At 41.0% G+C, this 18,616-nt stretch overlaps 1 protein-coding gene across 13 annotated transcripts in view; it reads left to right on the top strand.

Moving 5' to 3' along the window:
- TNRC6A (trinucleotide repeat containing adaptor 6A) overlaps positions 1-18,616 on the top strand; it is a 201,274-nt gene that overhangs the window by 143,484 nt on the left and 39,174 nt on the right. For 8 of the 13 annotated variants that reach the window (XR_015245648.1, XM_086692683.1, XM_086692680.1 and 5 more), the window contains one exon: positions 10,604-11,008. The exons of 4 other annotated variants lie outside the window; for them this stretch is intronic. Coding sequence is in view for 8 of the 9 variants with exons in the window: in XM_086692683.1 (XP_086548809.1) it covers positions 10,604-11,008 (405 nt within the window). In the remaining variant the exon portion in view is untranslated. The remainder of the gene's footprint in view (positions 1-10,603; positions 11,009-18,616) is intronic. One more of the 13 variants, XM_086692684.1, reaches the window with a different exon arrangement.

Genomic DNA, 18,616 nt, shown 5'->3' with positions numbered 1-18,616 from the left:
GCTATTCAGTGCCCTTCAGCACTCCAGAACTCACCAAAGTCAGTATAGGACAGGGAATGTATATTATACAGGGGAAATATATTATAAATCCTCCAGTGTGTTTATTAATGAGTAGGAGGATTTTTATAGTAGTACAAAGTTTGGCTAAGTTTTAGATAAATTTGATTTGTAGGCTTATCTTAATTGACCAGAACGCTCTTTGCATTGTTTAACCAGCTGGCTGCTTCTTTCCCTTCCTGGCCCTCTTAAAATATAAGCAGATGGAATTTGAGTTATTGTGCCTCAAATACAGGGGAAGTTGGTGAGCTGTACCTCCATAGCAGTTCAGTGACACTGTGCCTTTCTGCATTTCCTGCAGAAAGCTATGGAGTGGGAAAGCAACAGAAGTTGGAAGCTCCTTTCTTTAGAATTTCTTGGTGTAGAGAATTTTCTAATCTGCTTGAAGTTTTTGTCAGGTTTGTGCTTTTTGAAACTCTGTCCCCTGTGACATTGCTGCTGCTACTGCTGCTAATCAGGAAAACGGGAAGAATTGATTTCACTCGTATAGGTTTGCTTTTCCTCTGATCATGAGGCAGATTCTATTGAAAACTACCGTATTATTTTAGCACGGCAGCTAGAATAATTGATTTGAGAGTTTAGGCTTAAAGAGATTATAATTACTTACTGGAAACATTAACAGTAGGGAAGAAAGACAAATCTTGTATGTGGTGTTGCCTGATGAGCAGTTACAGTTTAAATATACTAGTTTGTAACATGTTGACTTTTCTTCCAGAAGTTACTTTATTTTGTGGCTTTTAAGAGCATAAAATCATTCTCTGTAATGAAGATTTCAAAGAATGTTTATAGGTGACATTTATTTTTTAAAATACCGTTTGAGCAAAGGTAAGAATTTCTTAACCATCAAGCATTTGGAGTTGAGCCTAATTATTGACAGCTAGAAATGTTAATTTCTGGAAACTCTGGCTTGTTGTCAGTACATTTTTATCTTGTCAATTACACCTACCCCATACTTGTTTGAGAAGGTAGGGTGTTTTTTCTTATAAAAATAAGAAATACTTAGGACAACCCTGGACTTTTGCTCTTATGTGAGAATGACATTTTCCAGCCGAGGCCCTTTCATGGGTGCTGTTGCCATGTGTCTTCAGAGAGAGCTTGACACTTGTCTTTTCCTATATGATGACGTGTACTGAGGGTAGGCATGCTTACTTCAGGTAAAATTTTTTTTTTAATGTTTTTTATCTATTTTTGAGACAGAGACAGAGCATGAGCAGGGGAGGGGTAGAGAGAGGGAGACACAGAATCTGAAGCAGGCTCCAGGCTCCGAGCTGTCAGCACAGAGCCTGACGCGGGCCTGACGCGGGGCTCGAACTCACGGACTGTGAGATCATGACCCGAGCTGAAGTCAGACGCCCAACCGACTGAGCCACCCAGGTGCCCCTTACTTTAGGTAAATTTAAAGTTTGCCAAAAGAAGTCTTTAAAAGCACTGTGTATTCTTTTTTTTTTATTTTTTATTTTTTATTTTTTTTTCAACGTTTATTTATTTTTGGGACAGAGAGAGACAGAGCATGAACGGGGGAGGGGCAGAGAGAGAGGGAGACACAGAATCGGAAACAGGCTCCAGGCTCCGAGCCATCAGCCCAGAGCCCGACGCGGGGCTCGAACTCACGGACCGCGAGATCATGACCTGGCTGAAGTCGGACGCTTAACCGACTGCGCCACCCAGGCGCCCCAAGCACTGTGTATTCTATAGATACTTATTAAGTATTATTTTAAACTGGTGATGTCAACTATTTCAATTCTTTTAAGAATTCAAACACAAATCTGTATATGGTTTCTATGTTTTGGAGGTCAGTTTAATATTTCATTCTGTTAAAAGTGAAATCATGTCTTAAATGGCATTTTTGTATCCTATGCCTGCTGTTTATGCCAGTATTTCTAGAAGATTCACAATGTAGCCAATATGAAGACTCATACACAAAGCTAAATTATAGACTTTGGAAGGGTAGGACTAAAGGAAGGGCTTGAGGTATTAAGATTTGGTCATTCATGTTTTGGGGAGTTTGGTAAGCAATTCATGATACTGATGGCTGCTTTGTAGTTCAACTATTGTTTCTATTAAACTTGTAGATAGCCAACAGGAAGTTCTCTTATTTACTGTTTTCTGAAATTTATTCAGATGGCATTTAAAATGTTATCTTAAAGATTAAAAGAAGTAAATATTCATATAATTTTAATTTCTAATGACTGAGTAAATAAGTAAAAAAAATTTTTTACAAATTTAGAACTTGTATATTTAGGATTTTGGATATTAAATATCTCTTATCTAGTCCTGGTATTTTACTTGAATGTAGGACAATTGCTGTAGGTTTTTTCCCCCAGTTAATAGACGTTTTTCAGAGCAGCTTCCAGTTTACAGAGTGATAGCATGCTTGTGCATAAGAAATCTCAAAACACATGAAAGTAGCACAAATTAATAATTTAATTGTCACATTGGTTCTTTCGGTTTTTTTGCAAAGTGGGAAGTCTTGATTTGGAGCACGATTTAGGAAAATGTCGGTTTAAATTCTTCTCATGAGTAATTTTTCCATTCTAAAAAATGTTCTAAAACGTGTTGATTTCTGGGCCAGTTCATAATTTGTCCATCTGCTTAAACTGTACAAAAGACCAGTTGGGTCACAGAATGGCAAAAAAATGTAAAATAAAAAAGTTTTAGTGGGTATGTGTGTTTTGTACTGGCCTAATGAAATTCCTTCAAAATATTTTTCTGGTATTATGGATAACATGATGTTGTGGCTAATTAGGGTAACTTCCCAGATAAACAATCATATTTACTGAACTTGTCTTGTTCTGTGGATGCCAGCTCTGGGTTGTTTGTTTGTTTGTTTGTTTGTTTGTTTAGAGCAGAGATTTCTAACCACTGAGTTACTCAGCAACATACCAGCCAGCTACTATCATCGTCCTTAACTCTTTCTTCTTTTGATCATTCTCTCTTTACCAGTTCTTGATTCTTCCACCGATTAAATGTCAGTGTTTCAGTGTTTCATCTTCAGTATCATTCTACATTGTTCTTTGGGTTCATGTCATGCTGACAGTTCTTCGGTTGTTCATTCAGCCAGTAGTTCTTGGTCGTGTGTGGTGCTTGGGAATACCATTGATAAAGGGGAGGAGCAAGAAGGCGGCACTTAAGCATGTGCAGGGCGAGAGATGCATTAAGAGTTTTATGGGAAAGAGGAGGGGAAATTGCTTGTCACAAAATGCTTTTAAGGCTGGCAGAACCTGGGGAGGGGTTGTGGGGTAGTTCATTGTTTCCTAGGAAAGGTGGAGAGAAAGATTTTCAAGAAAGGTATCAAGGACGTGGGCACCTGGGTGGCTTAGTCGGTTGAGCGTCCAACCCTTGGTTTCGGCTCAGGTCATGATCTCGCAGGTTTGTGAGTTGAAGCCCCACGTCAGGCTCTGCACTGACAGTGTGGAGCCTGCTTGGGATTCTCTGTCTCCCCCTCCCCTGCTCATGTGCTCTCTCTGTCTCTCTTTCTCTCAAAATAAATAAACAAACATTAAAAAAAAGAAAAGAAAAGTATCAAGGCATTTTAGGCACAAAGAATATCCTGAAAAAGAATGGTACCTTTTGGAGTATGGTAGGTTCTTGGTGTGACAGAGAAGGAAATGCATGTTTATGCAATGGGGTATGAATCTGGAGAAGTGGTAGACCGGGGCCATGCTGAGGACTTTAGATGATTTCTGAAAGCACTTTAATGACACAGACAACTTGGGGCAGAGAGATGATAGATTTGGGGAGGGGAGTCCAGATGGAAGCCCCAGAGACCAAGTAAGAAGTTTTTGCAAGAGTAAATTGGAGGGCCTAAATCACAGCAGTGACATTGGAGATGATAAGGATGCATTTGAATGCTGTCCAGTAGATAATCTGTCAGACCTGTTGCCTGAACGTGGAGGGATAGGGAGAATTTGGGGAACAAGTCCCTGCTTGAGTAAATAGGGAGGCCATTTTTAAAAGCCCTTTCTGTCCTGCCTCTCTGGCCACTACTGCTCTTCTGTCGGCTACAGTAGCCTCTCCTTTGGGTCTCGGTGATGCTTCTCATTCTGCTGCTCGCGTCACCTTTCTCCCACCTCTCTGCTGAATGCTAAGTTGATTTTTCTGGTTCATACTTCACCGAACTTCAGAACCATATGTTCAGCTGCATTCTACACATGGATATTCTAGAGCAGTGGTTTTCAGAATTTATCTGAGGACTCCCCAGAGGCTGTCTGAAACTTCCATGAAATTCACAAGGTCACACTATTTTCATGACAGAAAGTTTACTTGTGGTCTTCACTCTTTTTTCTCATAAGTACATAGTGGAGTTTTCTAGAGGCTACATAATGTGGATGTCACAACAAATTGGATGCAGAAGTAGATGTGAAATCGACCTGCTTTCTGTTAAGCCAGATATTAAAGATGTTTGGAAAAATGTAAAAACAGTGCATGCATACATTTCACTCTTTTTGTTTTGGAAATCTTATTTCAGAAAATATATATTCATTCAGTGAAAATACATATTCGTGTAAGAGTTAATTTTTTTCTTTAAATATTTATTTATTTTGAGAGAGAGAGAAAGTAAACAAGAAAGGGGCAGAGAGGGGGAGAGAGAATCCTGACTCAGGACTCAGTCCCATGAACCGTAAGATTATGACCTGAGCCAAAATCAAGAGTTGAATGCTTAACCAACAGAGACACCCATGCACTCCAAGAGTTTTTGTTTTTGTTTGTGTTTTTTAATTTTTTTTAATGTTTATTTTTGAGATAGAGAGAGAGAGACACACACACACACACACACAGAATCCTAAGCAGCCTCCAGGCTTCGAGCGGTCAGCACACAGTTGGATGCGGGGCTTGAGCCCTTGAGCCAAAGTCAGAGGCTTTAACCGACTAAGCCACCCAGGCGCCCCAAGAGTTTATTTTTAAATGAATTAATATATTTTTAAATATCTCTATAAATTTCTAATATGGTAAATATAGTTTTAACCCACATAAACAAAAGATCTTTGGTGTTCTCAATAACTTTTAAAAGCACAAAGGGGTCTTGAGACCAAAACATTTGAGAATTAAACTGTCATACAGAAACAGTAAACCTAACATCAAAACCAAAGCTCATTCTCACGTATTTTCCAAACTTAGTTTTTGTCTTCTATTACAGTATCTTGGTAGATGGTACTACTGTCTACCCACATTCCAGGCCAGAAATCTGAGGGTCATCCTTACTCCCCCTTTTTTAACCTAGACAGCAGTAGTGATCACTAACATTTATTGGGTACTCGCAAGGGGCCAAGTACTATTTTCAGTTCTTTACATCCATTGTCTTATTAAAGCCTCACAACAACCCTGCATGGTAGAGGTATTAATACTTACCCCTGTTTTACAGATGAGGGGAACAGAGGTACAGGTTCTTAAGTGGCTTGCCCATGGTCATACAGCTAGTAAGTTGCAGAGCCAAGATTTAAATCTAGTCAGTCTTTTGAACCTGCACTTCTTTATTCCGAAACAGTTTGTGTAGATTGATAGGACATGTTTCTTAAGGATTTTATTTTTATTTATTTATTTTTAATGTTTATTTATTTTTGAGAGAGAGCAGGGAGGGGCAGAGAGAGAGGGAAACACAGAATGCGAGCAGGCTCCAGGCTCTGAACTGTCAGCACAGAGCCCGACTCAGGGCTCGAATTCATGGACCGCCAGATCATGACCTGAGCTGAAGTTGGACGCTTAACCAGCTGAGCCACCCAGGTGCCCCTCTTGAAGATTTTATATGCACATTCCCTATAAAGTCATCTGGGCCTGGTGCTTTTTAGAGAGGTAAATCTTGGAGGACTTTTTTCAGTGTTTTTTGATGTTGTTCTAGGATCTTCTCTATAAGCTCATTTGGGTAAATTATACTTTATAGGGCAGACACTGGGCCTATAGCTTGCAAATTTGGCCCAGTGCCTATTTTTGTATTCCAAGTTTTGCTGAAACACAGTCACATCCATTCATTTATGTGTTGTCTATGCCTGGTTTTTGTGCTACCATAGCAGAGTTGTAGTTGAAAGACTATATGGCCTATATAATGTTTACTATCCGGCTCTTTACAGGAAAGATTTGCCAAGCCATGTTATGGAACATTGTTTACATTTTGAATTCTGTCTTTTTTAATCCCCGGCACGGTTTGTATTTCTTTTTTCTCCCCATTGTTCGGGATTACTAAAATTTTGTCAGACTTCCTGGTAACACTGTTGGGTGTTCCCTTTTCTGCTGTGCTCTTCAACGATTTAAATAGCATTAGACTTAGAGTTACATGTTTTTTAGAAGTATTCTAGTAAAAACAAAAAAACACTGAATGGCTGTATTGGTCAAACTGTCTGATCCTGATGGGTGATTTCATAAATTCCTCCATTTCTTCTGTTCTAAATACTGTTTATTTTCTTGCCTTTTTCAGGGTCAGAGTTAAATCTCTCCTCCATCTTTTCGAGTTAATTATAGAGTTGAGCCTAAAGAAAAATCTTCATTTTAGAAAATCATCTCATTTTTTCCTAATTTTAAAAAATCATGGGGCGCCTGGGTGGCGCAGTCGGTTAAGCATCCGACTTCAGCCAGGTCACGATCTCGCGGTCCGGGAGTTCGAGCCCCGCGTCAGGCTCTGGGCTGATGGCTCAGAGACTGGAGCCTGTTTCCGATTCTGTGTCTCCCTCTCTCTCTGCCCCTCCCCCGTTCATGTTCTGTCTCTCTCTGTCCCAAAAATAAATAAACGTTGAAAAAAAAAATTAAAAAAAAAAAAATCAGGTTAACTACCAGTTTATTTTTTTCATAAAGCCACACCTTGGAGTTACTAGTTTACTTTGTAAAGTCCTTGGTTTCTCCTTTTATCTCCACTAATTCCTTCTTATGCTTCATTTAGTTCATTCTTTAACTTCAGTAAGATGCTTTTTATTCATTCTTGTTTGTTGAAAATAGTTAAGGCTAGGAATTTTTCTTTAAGCATTGGTTTAGCCATATCTTAAAATTTATCATGTGTTTTGTTTTCACTAGTATTTTCTTGGTAACTCTACAGTTTTGGTATTTCTTTTTCTTTTTCAGCTCAAAATTTATTTAAGGCTGTTTCATTTGCTAGTTTTGTTGTTTCTAATGTGGTTGCATTGTAATCCAGAAATGTCATCTGTATTATTTGTACTTTTTGCAATATAGTGGTGTTTTCTTCAGTACTATATTTGTGTGTGTGTGTGTACTTTTATACTGTTTCATCGGTATTTGTCAAAAAAGGTGTTCTCTGTCCATCAAGGTAGATGGTTTTGCCTTTTTTCCCAGTTTTTCTGTCTCCACTTGATTTACATGTTTTGATACTAAGTTTTGGTATATAAAGGTTCTTTTAGCTGTTCAAATTTTTTTAGTTGGTTTCTTTTATCAGTATGAAACATCTTGGTTTTTTTTTTTTAACGTTTTTTATTTATTTTTGGGACAGAGAGAGACAGAGCATGAACGGGGGAGGGGCAGAGAGAGAGGGAGACACAGAATCAGAAACAGGCTCCAGGCTCTGAGCCATCAGCCCAGAGCCCGACGCGGGGCTCGAACTCACGGACCGCGAGATCGTGACCTGGCTGAAGTCGGACATCTTGTTTTTTATAATGATTTTCTGATTGAATTTTTTTAAACTGGACATTAATATTGCTTTTATTTAAATTTTGTTAGCATTTTTGGTCATATATCTGTATACTTTTCCCCCTCAATTTCCTGTATTGTTTTGTTTTAGAAGTGATTTTTGCAGAGTACATTCCTTAAAGTTTTTCTTTTCTTAAAAAAGCTAAAGAGCTTTTATTAATAAGTAAATTTAACTCATTTACATTTATTTTGATTACAGATCGTTTGGAGCTCATGCGTGGCATCTGTCTATATTTCATATTAACTGCAATTCTGAAATAATTATTTTTATTGCATTTTCTGTATCTTTTGAATGGATTGAGTTTTCTTATTTGCTCATTTTTTTTTCTCTTTTCAGTGGTTTGGATATTTATTGATGTAATTAACCTAAATTTTAACTGCACAAACACACTAGCCAAAAATCATGCAGTAATTATGTCTGTTACCCAGCAACCCCATCCTTACCACCCTACCTTCACACGCAGTTAACTTCTTTACTCTTCCAGTATGCATCATGTTTATATCTGGGATTTCACTTCAGATTATTTAGTTCAGTTTTATAATCAGTAGTTACATCGTCTTAATGTTTTTACTGGTTTTAGTTAACTCTTCTGGCCCCAGAAATGAGGACCTATCTTGGCCTTACTTTCCCCATGACACTCGACTGAGGAGTACAGCAGCTCTCTGAATTGGAGGCAGGGATGGGGCTGCCGGGTGACAGACGGAAATACTGCTTCTGAATTCCTGGTCACTTTTGGCATAGTGTTAAGGTTTTCCGACATTATTCACATAAATCGTTCACAAGTGTTTGCCTGTAGGTTATCTTCTAATTCCTTGAATGTATTAAAGACCATTTTCCTGTTGCTGTCTCATATAAATAATGTCGTTGGGTTTTAAATTGTTACAATCTTGTCTTTTCCTTTTAGTAATACAGTGGCAGGCAAGCCTGTGTTTTAGCAGTGGATAACCGTATTACAAGGTTACATTCAGTTGCCAGATACAGTGCTGAACCTGTACTAAACATGCAAAGGTTGAGTTGGAGTTTTTGTGTTTTTTATGATTTCATAGTTATGTGTACTTTATCTTTTTTTTTGGTTTCAGAGGTACTTTAGAATATTCTAGTGCCTTGTTTTCCTTGTGACAGAGGAATATACATTATTGCTGCTTTCCGGGAGCATTAAATTGTCTGGGAGACAAAAGTTTCATATATAAAGTAATTAGACCTAGAATGTACTTGGCTCAAATTATTAATGTGAGGCTTTTTGATTGCCTTCAAGAATGGAAGGGATTCCAAGCAATAGATGGAATGTAATTTTGTAATTTTTTCAGTGCAGTCCTCCTGAATGACAGTTTGCTTGTATTACTTTAGAGGAATCAAAATCACATGAGAAAATAAGAGACCAGATCCCGTATTAAAGAATACTAGTATTAGTGACGTAGACAAACTCCACCAGTGGCCGGGAGATAGAAGGTGGTTAGTGAGGCGAGACCTACATGAAGGAGACTCTAAAGCTGCGAGGGGTGGGGGTGGGGACGGGGGAGCAGGTAGCTGCTGGAAATGATACCGGTGACCTCTTTATCACACCATCATACGCATTGTAGGCATTTAACAAATATTTCCTGTATTTGGTCCACAGAATAGCTTCTGCTTGTGGAGTTTTTACATTGTGCTGGGTACTAGATCAACACTGCCTGTACGGGCAAGGTGAAAGACACACAGACGACCCAGTTCTAGTGGCAGTGTTCGAATTTCAGGCCTGGAGCTCTCAACCCTTGGGCAGCGTTTTCTCCGAGCATCCTCACTGGTCACATGGATACATTTCACTTTATTTGTCTGACAGTGGCATCTGTAAAGATGTGTCGAACTCTCACGGAAACGTTAAACGGCCGCAAAAGGTGGTATTGTGCCGATCATTAACAGATACCCGTTGTTTGTATCGCCTTATACTTGGTGCTCTGTAAGCAGTAACAGTTAACTCGAGGATAGCTCTGCAGGGTATAGGTGTTACCCCATTTGACGGGGGAGACCACAGGCTCGGTCACGTCTATACAGCTTGTCCAAAGACACAGAGCTCAGTAAAGGCAGCCCTGTGATTAAAACCTGGGTCCATCCAGCACTGAAAGTTCTTATACCACGCGGCATTTATGTAATTTAGAGACTAGGTATATCTTCACCAGCTTGAGTCCTTTCCATCAGTTTGTTTACTTATTTGATCTCTCTTAAGGGTCTAAAAATACACTTTATAATTTCAGATTGTTCATACAGTAGACAAATGGCTATTTCTCAGCTCTGCTTAAGAGAGGTTATCTATGTTACTTCTCCCATTTTGGTTAGTTTCATAGATGTCATTCTGTTATCTTTGTATTCACTTCCCCGTTCTGAGTTTGTCCTATTTGAGACTTTATGTTTTAACAGCAAAAAATATTGTTAACTTTGTCTGTTTTTAAAGAAACTGTCAGATTGTTTTCTATCCTTTCTACCTGTTACTTGTGTTCAGTCTTTCAGAGATGAAGAATAGGAACCAAACACATTAAAAATGAGGCAGATTAAGAACAGTTTCCAGAGAATTGAGGATTCTTTTAGGATTACCAAAATTCAATTCAGCACATTTGTTCTTGAAGCTACTATGAGTTCTCTAGTTGCACAATCAGGTGCTTGTTCTCTGATCAGAATAATATGGGACGGAGCTGGTGAGCATGAGCTGTCCAGGCCAGGGGGTGCTGATGATGTCCATGCCCTTATTGGAGAGGTAGTTAGCAGAAGTAAAATTTGACTCTCTCCTAAGAAAACCCTAGCCTGTGAGTGAGGATATCCTCACGCACTTGAACTTTCCGTTCCCTTAGGGTTGTTTTTCTTAGTGCCTTTTTACTTAGATGGCTTACTGTGGAGGTACACTTTACTGGCTAATCTTTTCCACCCCTTTTCTTTTGTTGGGATTAGTGCCAGAACAGATAAAGCCCAGTGTAAGCCAGCCTCAGCCTGCCAACTCTAATAACGGCACTTCCACAGCAACCAGCACTAATAATAATGCCAAGCGAGCCACAGCCAACAATCCGCAGCAGCCGCAGCCGCCGCAGCAGCCGCCACAGCCGCCACAGCAGCCGCAGCAGCCGCAGCCGCAGCCGCAGCCACCACAGGCCTTGCCTCGGTATCCTCGAGAAGTACCACCACGATTTCGCCACCAGGAACACAAACAGCTTCTAAAGAGGGGTCAGCATTTTCCTGTCATAGCAGCAAACCTGGGATCTGCTGTTAAAGTGTTAAGCAGCCAGTCAGAAAGCAGTGCTTTAACAAATCAACAGCCACAAAATAACGGAGAGGTGCAGAACAGCAAAAACCAGTCAGGTGAGAGAAGGCATTTCTTACGAGACTCCCACTGTCATCATTAGCAGCGTAGCAAGTGTATACATTCATGGCTTTTGGGGGGTGTATTTGTGTTCATCAGTGTCTGCAAATAAGAGTTCCGTGCAGGGAGTTATGAATGGGGAACCCTAAAAATGTTTCCTGTAAGCTGACTGCCCATCCTGCCTTTTAAATGATTAATCACTGTCCCTCCAGGTTCTACCCATTTTAGTAAGTAGCTTATAGCTTAAATCGATAAAACTGTAGCTCAGATTGAGCACCCTCCCCCAAGGGATGTGCTAAGCAGTTTTACACATTATTACAATTAATTGTTGACAGCTCTGTGAGGCATAAGTTGTTCTTATCCTCACTTTTCAACAGAGGTAACTGGGGCACCAAGACATTAGCTAAGTTGCCTAACCTCACTCCGTTACCATGTGCCATTAAAAGACTGTTGCACGTGGAAATTATATTCAGACAGCACACCCATTCAGTTATTGCCACAGATCAGCAAGGGTGGTGAGGCAGGAAGTGTATGTGATTACAGTTTTCTCAAAGCTCAGTTTGTTTCAACATGTTCTGACGGGCTCTGATGGTTTGTTTGTCCCTTCATTTTTCAAACTGTTTTTGAAGCATTTACTACAAGCCAGATAGAGACTTGAGGAGAATCAAGGTTCCCACACATGCAAACACTAGCAGATCCTGGTTATGAACAAAGTTTCTAGAGCCAAATGGACCTGGCTTTTAAATCCCGGCTCTTTGGACATGTCACTTAATTGCGCTACGAGCCTGCGTCTCATCCGAGCAGCCTTTACTAACCATCCCGGCAAGAGTTACTCTCTCTCTCTCTCTCTCTCTCTCTCTCTTTCTCTTTCTCTTTCTCTTTCTCTCTTTCTGTGCTGTCCTATGTACACCAGGAACTCCTCTGCACGTCATGTTACCGTGTCTCCCAGCTAATGAGGGGCAGAGCTCAAGTTCCAGCTCCAGAGCTGTGCTCCTGACAGCCGTGCTGTATTTGGGCACCATACCGCACGGTGGTGGGGAAGGAGGAAGAGGACACAGATGTGATCTTTCTGGCATAGGTGATCAGAGCAGCACATTAGTATTGGAAAGGATGCAAACGTAAATTACCACCGCCCCTCCCCCCACACCCCAGCCATTTAACTCCCTTGTGTGGGCTTGCCCAATCACTTAACTTACTTGGACATTCTCTTAATCTGTTAGTACGGACATTAATGCCCAACCTATATGGTTGCTTTGAGGATTAAACTGTGCGATGTGTTTTAAGCATGTAGCTTGGCGCCTAATGTTTAGGTGCTGAATGAATTATCTTCCCCAAAACTTTTACAGAAGAACTTGTACTTTTCAGGAAGAAGAGTCTGGTTTAGACATTATATATGATGCCAAGCAGTTAATTTGGTATGAAGTTCATCTGAGAAATCAGATTGGGAACAGATGTATTGAGTCATCAGCATGTTTTCTAAAAGTGTGGTTGAAACCTTAGGAGAGGCTACTCACACAACATGTGCTCGAGTACCTATACACCAAACTGGTGGCATCGGAGTTCACAAAACAAACAGGGAAGTGGGCCAGTAAATTTAGAAAATGGTATGATGTTGAATACGCTTTTTCAGTTTGGGAAATGAAAGAACAAAGGTGTTTTTGAAATGGACCAATAGGAGTGTAAGAGTGTTTTTCTCAAAAGTGGGTAGTGGTCAGAAATCCCCAATTATGACAGATGTGCATTCAGATGAAAAGAAGGCCTATGTGAGCATAGGAAGAAATCTTCAACAGAGGCTGAAAAGGAAAAGTATCCTGCGTATTTCTCCAAGGACTTTCCGAGGGGGCACTGCGTTAATGTGGAGGTGGAGCCGGAAGCCAGGAGGGTGCGGCAGTCGGCAGTCTGGCTGAGCCCGGCTGAGCCCGGAGGCTTGTGAATGACAAAGGCAGAGTGCTCTGCAGAGAAACCAGACTTGTGCTTTTATCTGTTTTGAAAACATTTGCGAACCCCCCTTACCAGCATATGTCACATGTTTACATTAAAACATCTTTGTAGGCACTACTCGGAGTAGGAGCAACTTTAGCCACGTAAGAGACCACCGGGTGTCTGTGAGCCAGGGAAGCCGCCTGAGACTGTCAGGCCTGCCCTGGCCTCTGAGGGGTATTTACAACAGTAATGACTGACCTTTAGCAGGTGTTCACTACGATGCACACACCTCACGAACACATTTAAGCCTCATTTTACAGATTCGAGCTTAGGCTAGTGATCAGTGAGGAGCGGCGTAGCCTATGTTATAAACAGCTTGAGCAGTAGTCCACAGACACAAAAGCTGTGGTGTCGTGAACCGCATGCAGTTCAGAATTGTACGAACATGATCTTAACTTTTAATTTTTGTATCCGTGTTTGACATTTTTGTTTCCCGAACAGATGCAGTTAATGGACATGATTTGACATGTTAATCAGTACATACAATAAATACGCAGCTATTTGCTTAAAGTTTTCATGATAAAAGTGAGGAGTGCTGGATACACCTCCCTTGTCCTCACAGAACTCATTTCTCGTTTATTCAGTGCAGTCAGGGAGCAGGGGTCTCACCTAAATGAGAACAGGTACTTCGTGAATCAGAGGTCACAAGCTCAGCCCCTTCGCGGGCTTAGCAAGTAAGCGAAGTAGAAGATAAGAAAGAGTGATGGGAACTGGGGCAACTGTACTGAGTTTTGTACCCTTCCGAAATATCTGTGCCAGCCTTTAGAACCCTGCTGCGCTGGTCAAACCAGACTGCTCTGCGTGCCCAGCTTCCCATTTGTGGCCGGGCCTCAAACACGCATGATGCTTTCAGTCCGTGCCAAGGGACTTAGAGCCTTCGGGTATCGGGCTTTGCTGCTGCCCAAATAACACTTCAGTTTGGGGGACCTAGAGGCCTTTAGGTAATAAAGGATCTGGGCGGCGCTGATGCATCTAACAGGGCTGGCAGCAGTATTGTTCTTACGGGGCCAAAGTGTTCCGACCCACGTTTTATTATCCAGCTGACAAAGAGCTAAACGGATAGAGAAACAAATCCCCATGTACCCTGCACCCAGATCCAGCGGTTGTTAGTAGATTCCCACCTTGACTTCACATACACACCTCCTTCCCTCACCTTCCTCCTTGCCTTCACGTGTACACTTCCCCATCATGTGTACATACATGTGCACACACGTGCACATTCATTACACTTCACCTTTAATACTGCTACAGGCAGTTCCCCAAGAATAAGGATCGTCTCCTGTGCAACCATGATGCCACGATCCACCCCTGCACAAAGAGGGGACATGTTCAGTATCTTGTAATACGTAGTTCGTGTTCACAGTTCCGCTGGTTCTTCCAAGAATGTCATTTTGTTTGTTTATGGTAGGATATCGTTTATATAAAATATAAAGCCTGCAAAACAACATTCTGTATTGCTTAGAGATGAGTTCGGATACAGCATTTTGAGTGGTTACCCTCGGTGACTCACTGGGGAAGGAAGGAGATGTGGTCAGAGAAGGGTGCACAGGACTTTTTTGTATTAGTTATTTCTCACGGGGAGGGGCATGTGGGTATTGTCTGCATTACTTTTCATAGCCTTTACTACGTTTGAAAATTTTTTTTTTTTTTAAAGAAATCTCAAGGTCATTTGAGCTATCATAGGGAATGACCAAGAAATGGGGCAGTTTTAATGAAAAAGAGAATGTTAAGGTTTCCAGAGATGTTTCAAGATGAAAATATTGTCCATCCACCTGTGCTCTTTACTGCCTTTTCAGTGTGGTTCATGTCCTTGCTGTCCCGGAGCTTCTGCTTTTTGCTCTCTATTCGCACCTCTTCGCCCTTAGTCTATAAACCTAGTTAAGCTTGTATCATCTTTTTAAGAAAAATTTAAACTCCCAGTCTCCTGAGGAATCACAGAATTTCTCTCCTCCACCGTCTCACAGAGTGGTCTATATTTGTACTCTCTGATACATCACTTCAGTCCTCTGTAGTCTGGCTCCTGCTCACTTGACTAAAATAGCTCTTCCTAAGGTCACTGATCTTCTGAACGACAAATCCAGACTAACTTATTTTTAGTTTTAGTTGTGGCAAAAAACAGGCTTTTCCGTTTTTATCTTAATAGACACCTACATTTTTATTGTTGATCGCGCCCTCCTCCTGAAAGCTCTTGCATTCTTTCCCTTTTCTTTGACCAATTTTCAGGTTTTATTCCCCCCCATGGCTTTGCTTCAGATCTCTCCCCAGTTTTAGGTTCATGTCCTCTGGATGTCTTCAGCTGATGTGAGGCCCCTCAAACCCCACACGTCCAAAATGGAACTTCTCATCCGACCACATTCCAGTGTCTCTTTCTGGGTTCCATTGCTCAGAAGGTTGGCATCCCCATCATCCAGCACCAGTCATCTAGAAATCTTAAACTCATGTCTCACGGGCCACTGGTTGTCCAGGTCCTGCTGGTTCATCTCCCACATGTCTCAGCTTTTCTCTCCCGGGGATGGCCATCACCACTGGCCCCATCGAGGCACTCACCATCTGGTCTGGAGCAGCACCCCTGAGATTGTCTTTTATGGTTGTCTCCCAGCAGCCTCACCTCGTGTCTCAAACCAGAAACCAGCCATGATCCGTGCATCACATTTGGTTGGTAGTATTGCTTTTGTCTTCTTTAATCTAGAAGAGGATGGCTTGCAGCCCATTCCAGTCAAGTTTTACTGGAAGACTGCCACGCCACTCGTGTCCACATTGTTTTTATGCCTGCTTCCAGGCCACAGCGGCAGAGTGGTTGCCACAGAGACCATCTGACTGGCAAGACTTAAAATATTCACTAATTGGACCTTCACGGGAAAAGTTTTCCCAGCCCCTGGACTAGAGGCCAGAATAACTGAAACAAACGTTCTAGACTTTGTCCCTTGAGTGCTGTTTGAAATTGTGCATGTCAGCCTCTCATATTCCCAGTGATACTGCATCATCCTTCCCAGAAATACTATGACACCGAAATACTATTTACTTCTGAAGGACTTTGTCCTCTGGTGAGAATGAAGTCTTTAAGGCAGAAAGCACATGTTTAACTGTTAAATCTGTTATATGCTATATATTTAATAAGAAAAGTAAATGAACTTTCTTAAATGTAAATTCTTCCTGAGCAGATTATACTGTTAATTTACAAATCACTTGAATTATAGCCAGTCTGTGCTCTGCCTGCACATGCCCGCTTTGATCTTTGTGCAGAGGCTCTAGGAAGTGACACCTTTCTTCTTGAGATGTGATGCTAGAGCTGCCCCCAGCACCCTTGAGAGACTAGGAGCCGGTGGTAGTTTGCATTTCCAGTGTTCTGCAGTTAAAGCACAGTCATACGGATCTTAGTTTGCCTACATCATTGCCGTGTGTACAGATTTGTGTTTTGCACCACACTCAGTAAAACTCCACTGTCCCCTTTCCTCACGCCAACACGGGGTTTCACAGTCTCGCTGTTGCTTGCTGTTTCCTGGAAAAACTTAACAGGATTGTTAATAAGGTTCCTCTGGGTTTATCCTCTGGATCATTTGTGATGATGGGTTTTGGTTTCCTTATCTGTAAGGGAAACATACTAAAAATTTGACCTCTCCCAATTCTGAAATAATCTCAGTCTCTGAAATGTTTTAGTTGCAATCGCCGAGGAACCCTCTTCTTTTTACAGCTTAATTAGACGAGGATCTCCCCACCTCTGTCTAAACTGCACGTTTTTCATAACCAAAAGGTCCCTGGTGAACAGTTTTCAAAATACTCAGGTTTTTTTGAAAGTATCAAATAGTTTTCAGATTAAAAATGGAATTTTAGCTAATAAGTGCTGATGGATCTCTACTTTTCCTAAAATACATAGAAATATATAGCAAAAGACACATTTAGACCACCACCACCTCCAAACCAGCTCATGACTAGATTCTGAGAAATTTTTACTAACATTAAAGGTGATAGAATTTAGTTTGCAAAATGTATCATGCTGTTTGCTGGGGGGTTTTTTTGTTTGTTTGCTTGCTGCTTTTGATGTATTTTGACATAAAAAGGCTTCGCATTTGGGGCAAATAGTCAGATCTAGGTCCTTTGTTTTGTGGGTTTTTTGTTTTTTGTTTTTTGTTTTTTTTTTGGTTTTTTTTTTTACATTTTATGTATAAAAAATTCTCATTCACTGGTGACTTCATGGTTTCATCTTTTTTTTTTTCAACGTTTATTTATTTTTGGGACAGAGAGAGACAGAGCATGAACAGGGGAGGGGCAGAGAGAGAGGGAGACACAGAATCGGAAACAGGCTCCAGGCTCTGAGCCATCAGCCCAGAGCCCGACGCGGGGCTCGAACTCACGGACCGTCACGGACCGTGAGATCGTGACCTGGCTGAAGTCGGACGCTTAACCGACTGCGCCACCCAGGCGCCCCCATGGTTTCATCTTTTAACACAATCATATGAAATTGTTTTTGACAAAATTTGTCTCATTTCAAGAAATCTTTTTAAAGTATTGGATATTCCTTTTCTCCTGTTGATTTAAAATGCTAACATTTCACAAATGCTTGGATCTGTTTCTGGTTTGCTTTTACTGTTCGGTTAAAGCTTCGACATTCGGGCAGTGCAGCACTGGCTAGCTGTTGCATGATCATGCGGTTCCCCCCGCCCTCTCCCACTCCTGAGATTTTTTTTGGAATTCTCTTATGTTCTACATGAATCTTTAAGTCACTTAAACCAAGTTACAGACTCCTGCTGGCAATTTCTTTTAATTGAATTAAACTTTAAGAAAGAATATTATTATTATCTTCTTATTCAGGAACAAGTTTCTGTATTTAATCAAGTTGTCTTCTGTGGCCTGCAATCAAATGTAATCATAAATGACTAAATATTTTTGTTAGCTTCATTCCAAGCTGCTTTATAGTTTCTGTGGCTGTTGCAGTTAGGATCCTTTTTTAATCACATTTTCTCATTGACTATTTCTGGTGTATAGGAAAACCATTGCTTTTACATGTTAACCTGCTTTGTTTCCTGTCTGCTCTCCTTACCTTTTTTCTGGATCATCTTCCAGCACAAGGCTGCGTATTAGTGTTGACGACACCTATCCTACCTTTTTCCTGTCATTATGGGAATGCTTTTGCTGTTTAAGTGTTAAATTCCAGGTCTGTTCATTTATTTTCAGCTTAGGTAGTTTTGTCTAACATTCTTGATCTTATTTACTCCTGCTGTTTGGAAGTGGCAAGAAAACACGCGCTTGTAGAAAAACAAAGAATGGAAACAAGTACTTTTGCTCTAGCCTTTGAGATGATGATGATGATGATGATGATGATGGTGGTGGTGGTGGTGGTGGTGGCGGCGGCGGCGGCGGTGGCGGCGGCGGCAGCTTGATTATTTAGATTTGGAGATGTGGATGGATTTGGGGCTTGGCAGTGTTTAGGATTTGCCACGCTCAGGAAGCAAGCAAGGATAAATCTTAGGTTTTAGGAAACTTACTGAGATGAAGAAAAGCAATAAAGAAGCAGGAACTCTTTTCCCCCTTTGAGAGGAGGTGCCTGTGGGGGAATAATTCAGGAATTAGCATTCTTTGTGAGTTATGTAGAGATTTAAAGTAAGCAGGTTGTTGTATGCTTTCCA

This window comes from Puma concolor, chromosome E3 (assembly GCF_028749965.1).
Source record: "Puma concolor isolate L17-30 chromosome E3, mPumCon1.1.hap2, whole genome shotgun sequence".
Classification (NCBI taxonomy): Eukaryota; Metazoa; Chordata; class Mammalia; order Carnivora; family Felidae; genus Puma; species Puma concolor.
The sequence above is the reverse complement of the archived record's forward strand: the minus strand, read 5'-3'. Positions and strand labels throughout refer to the sequence as shown.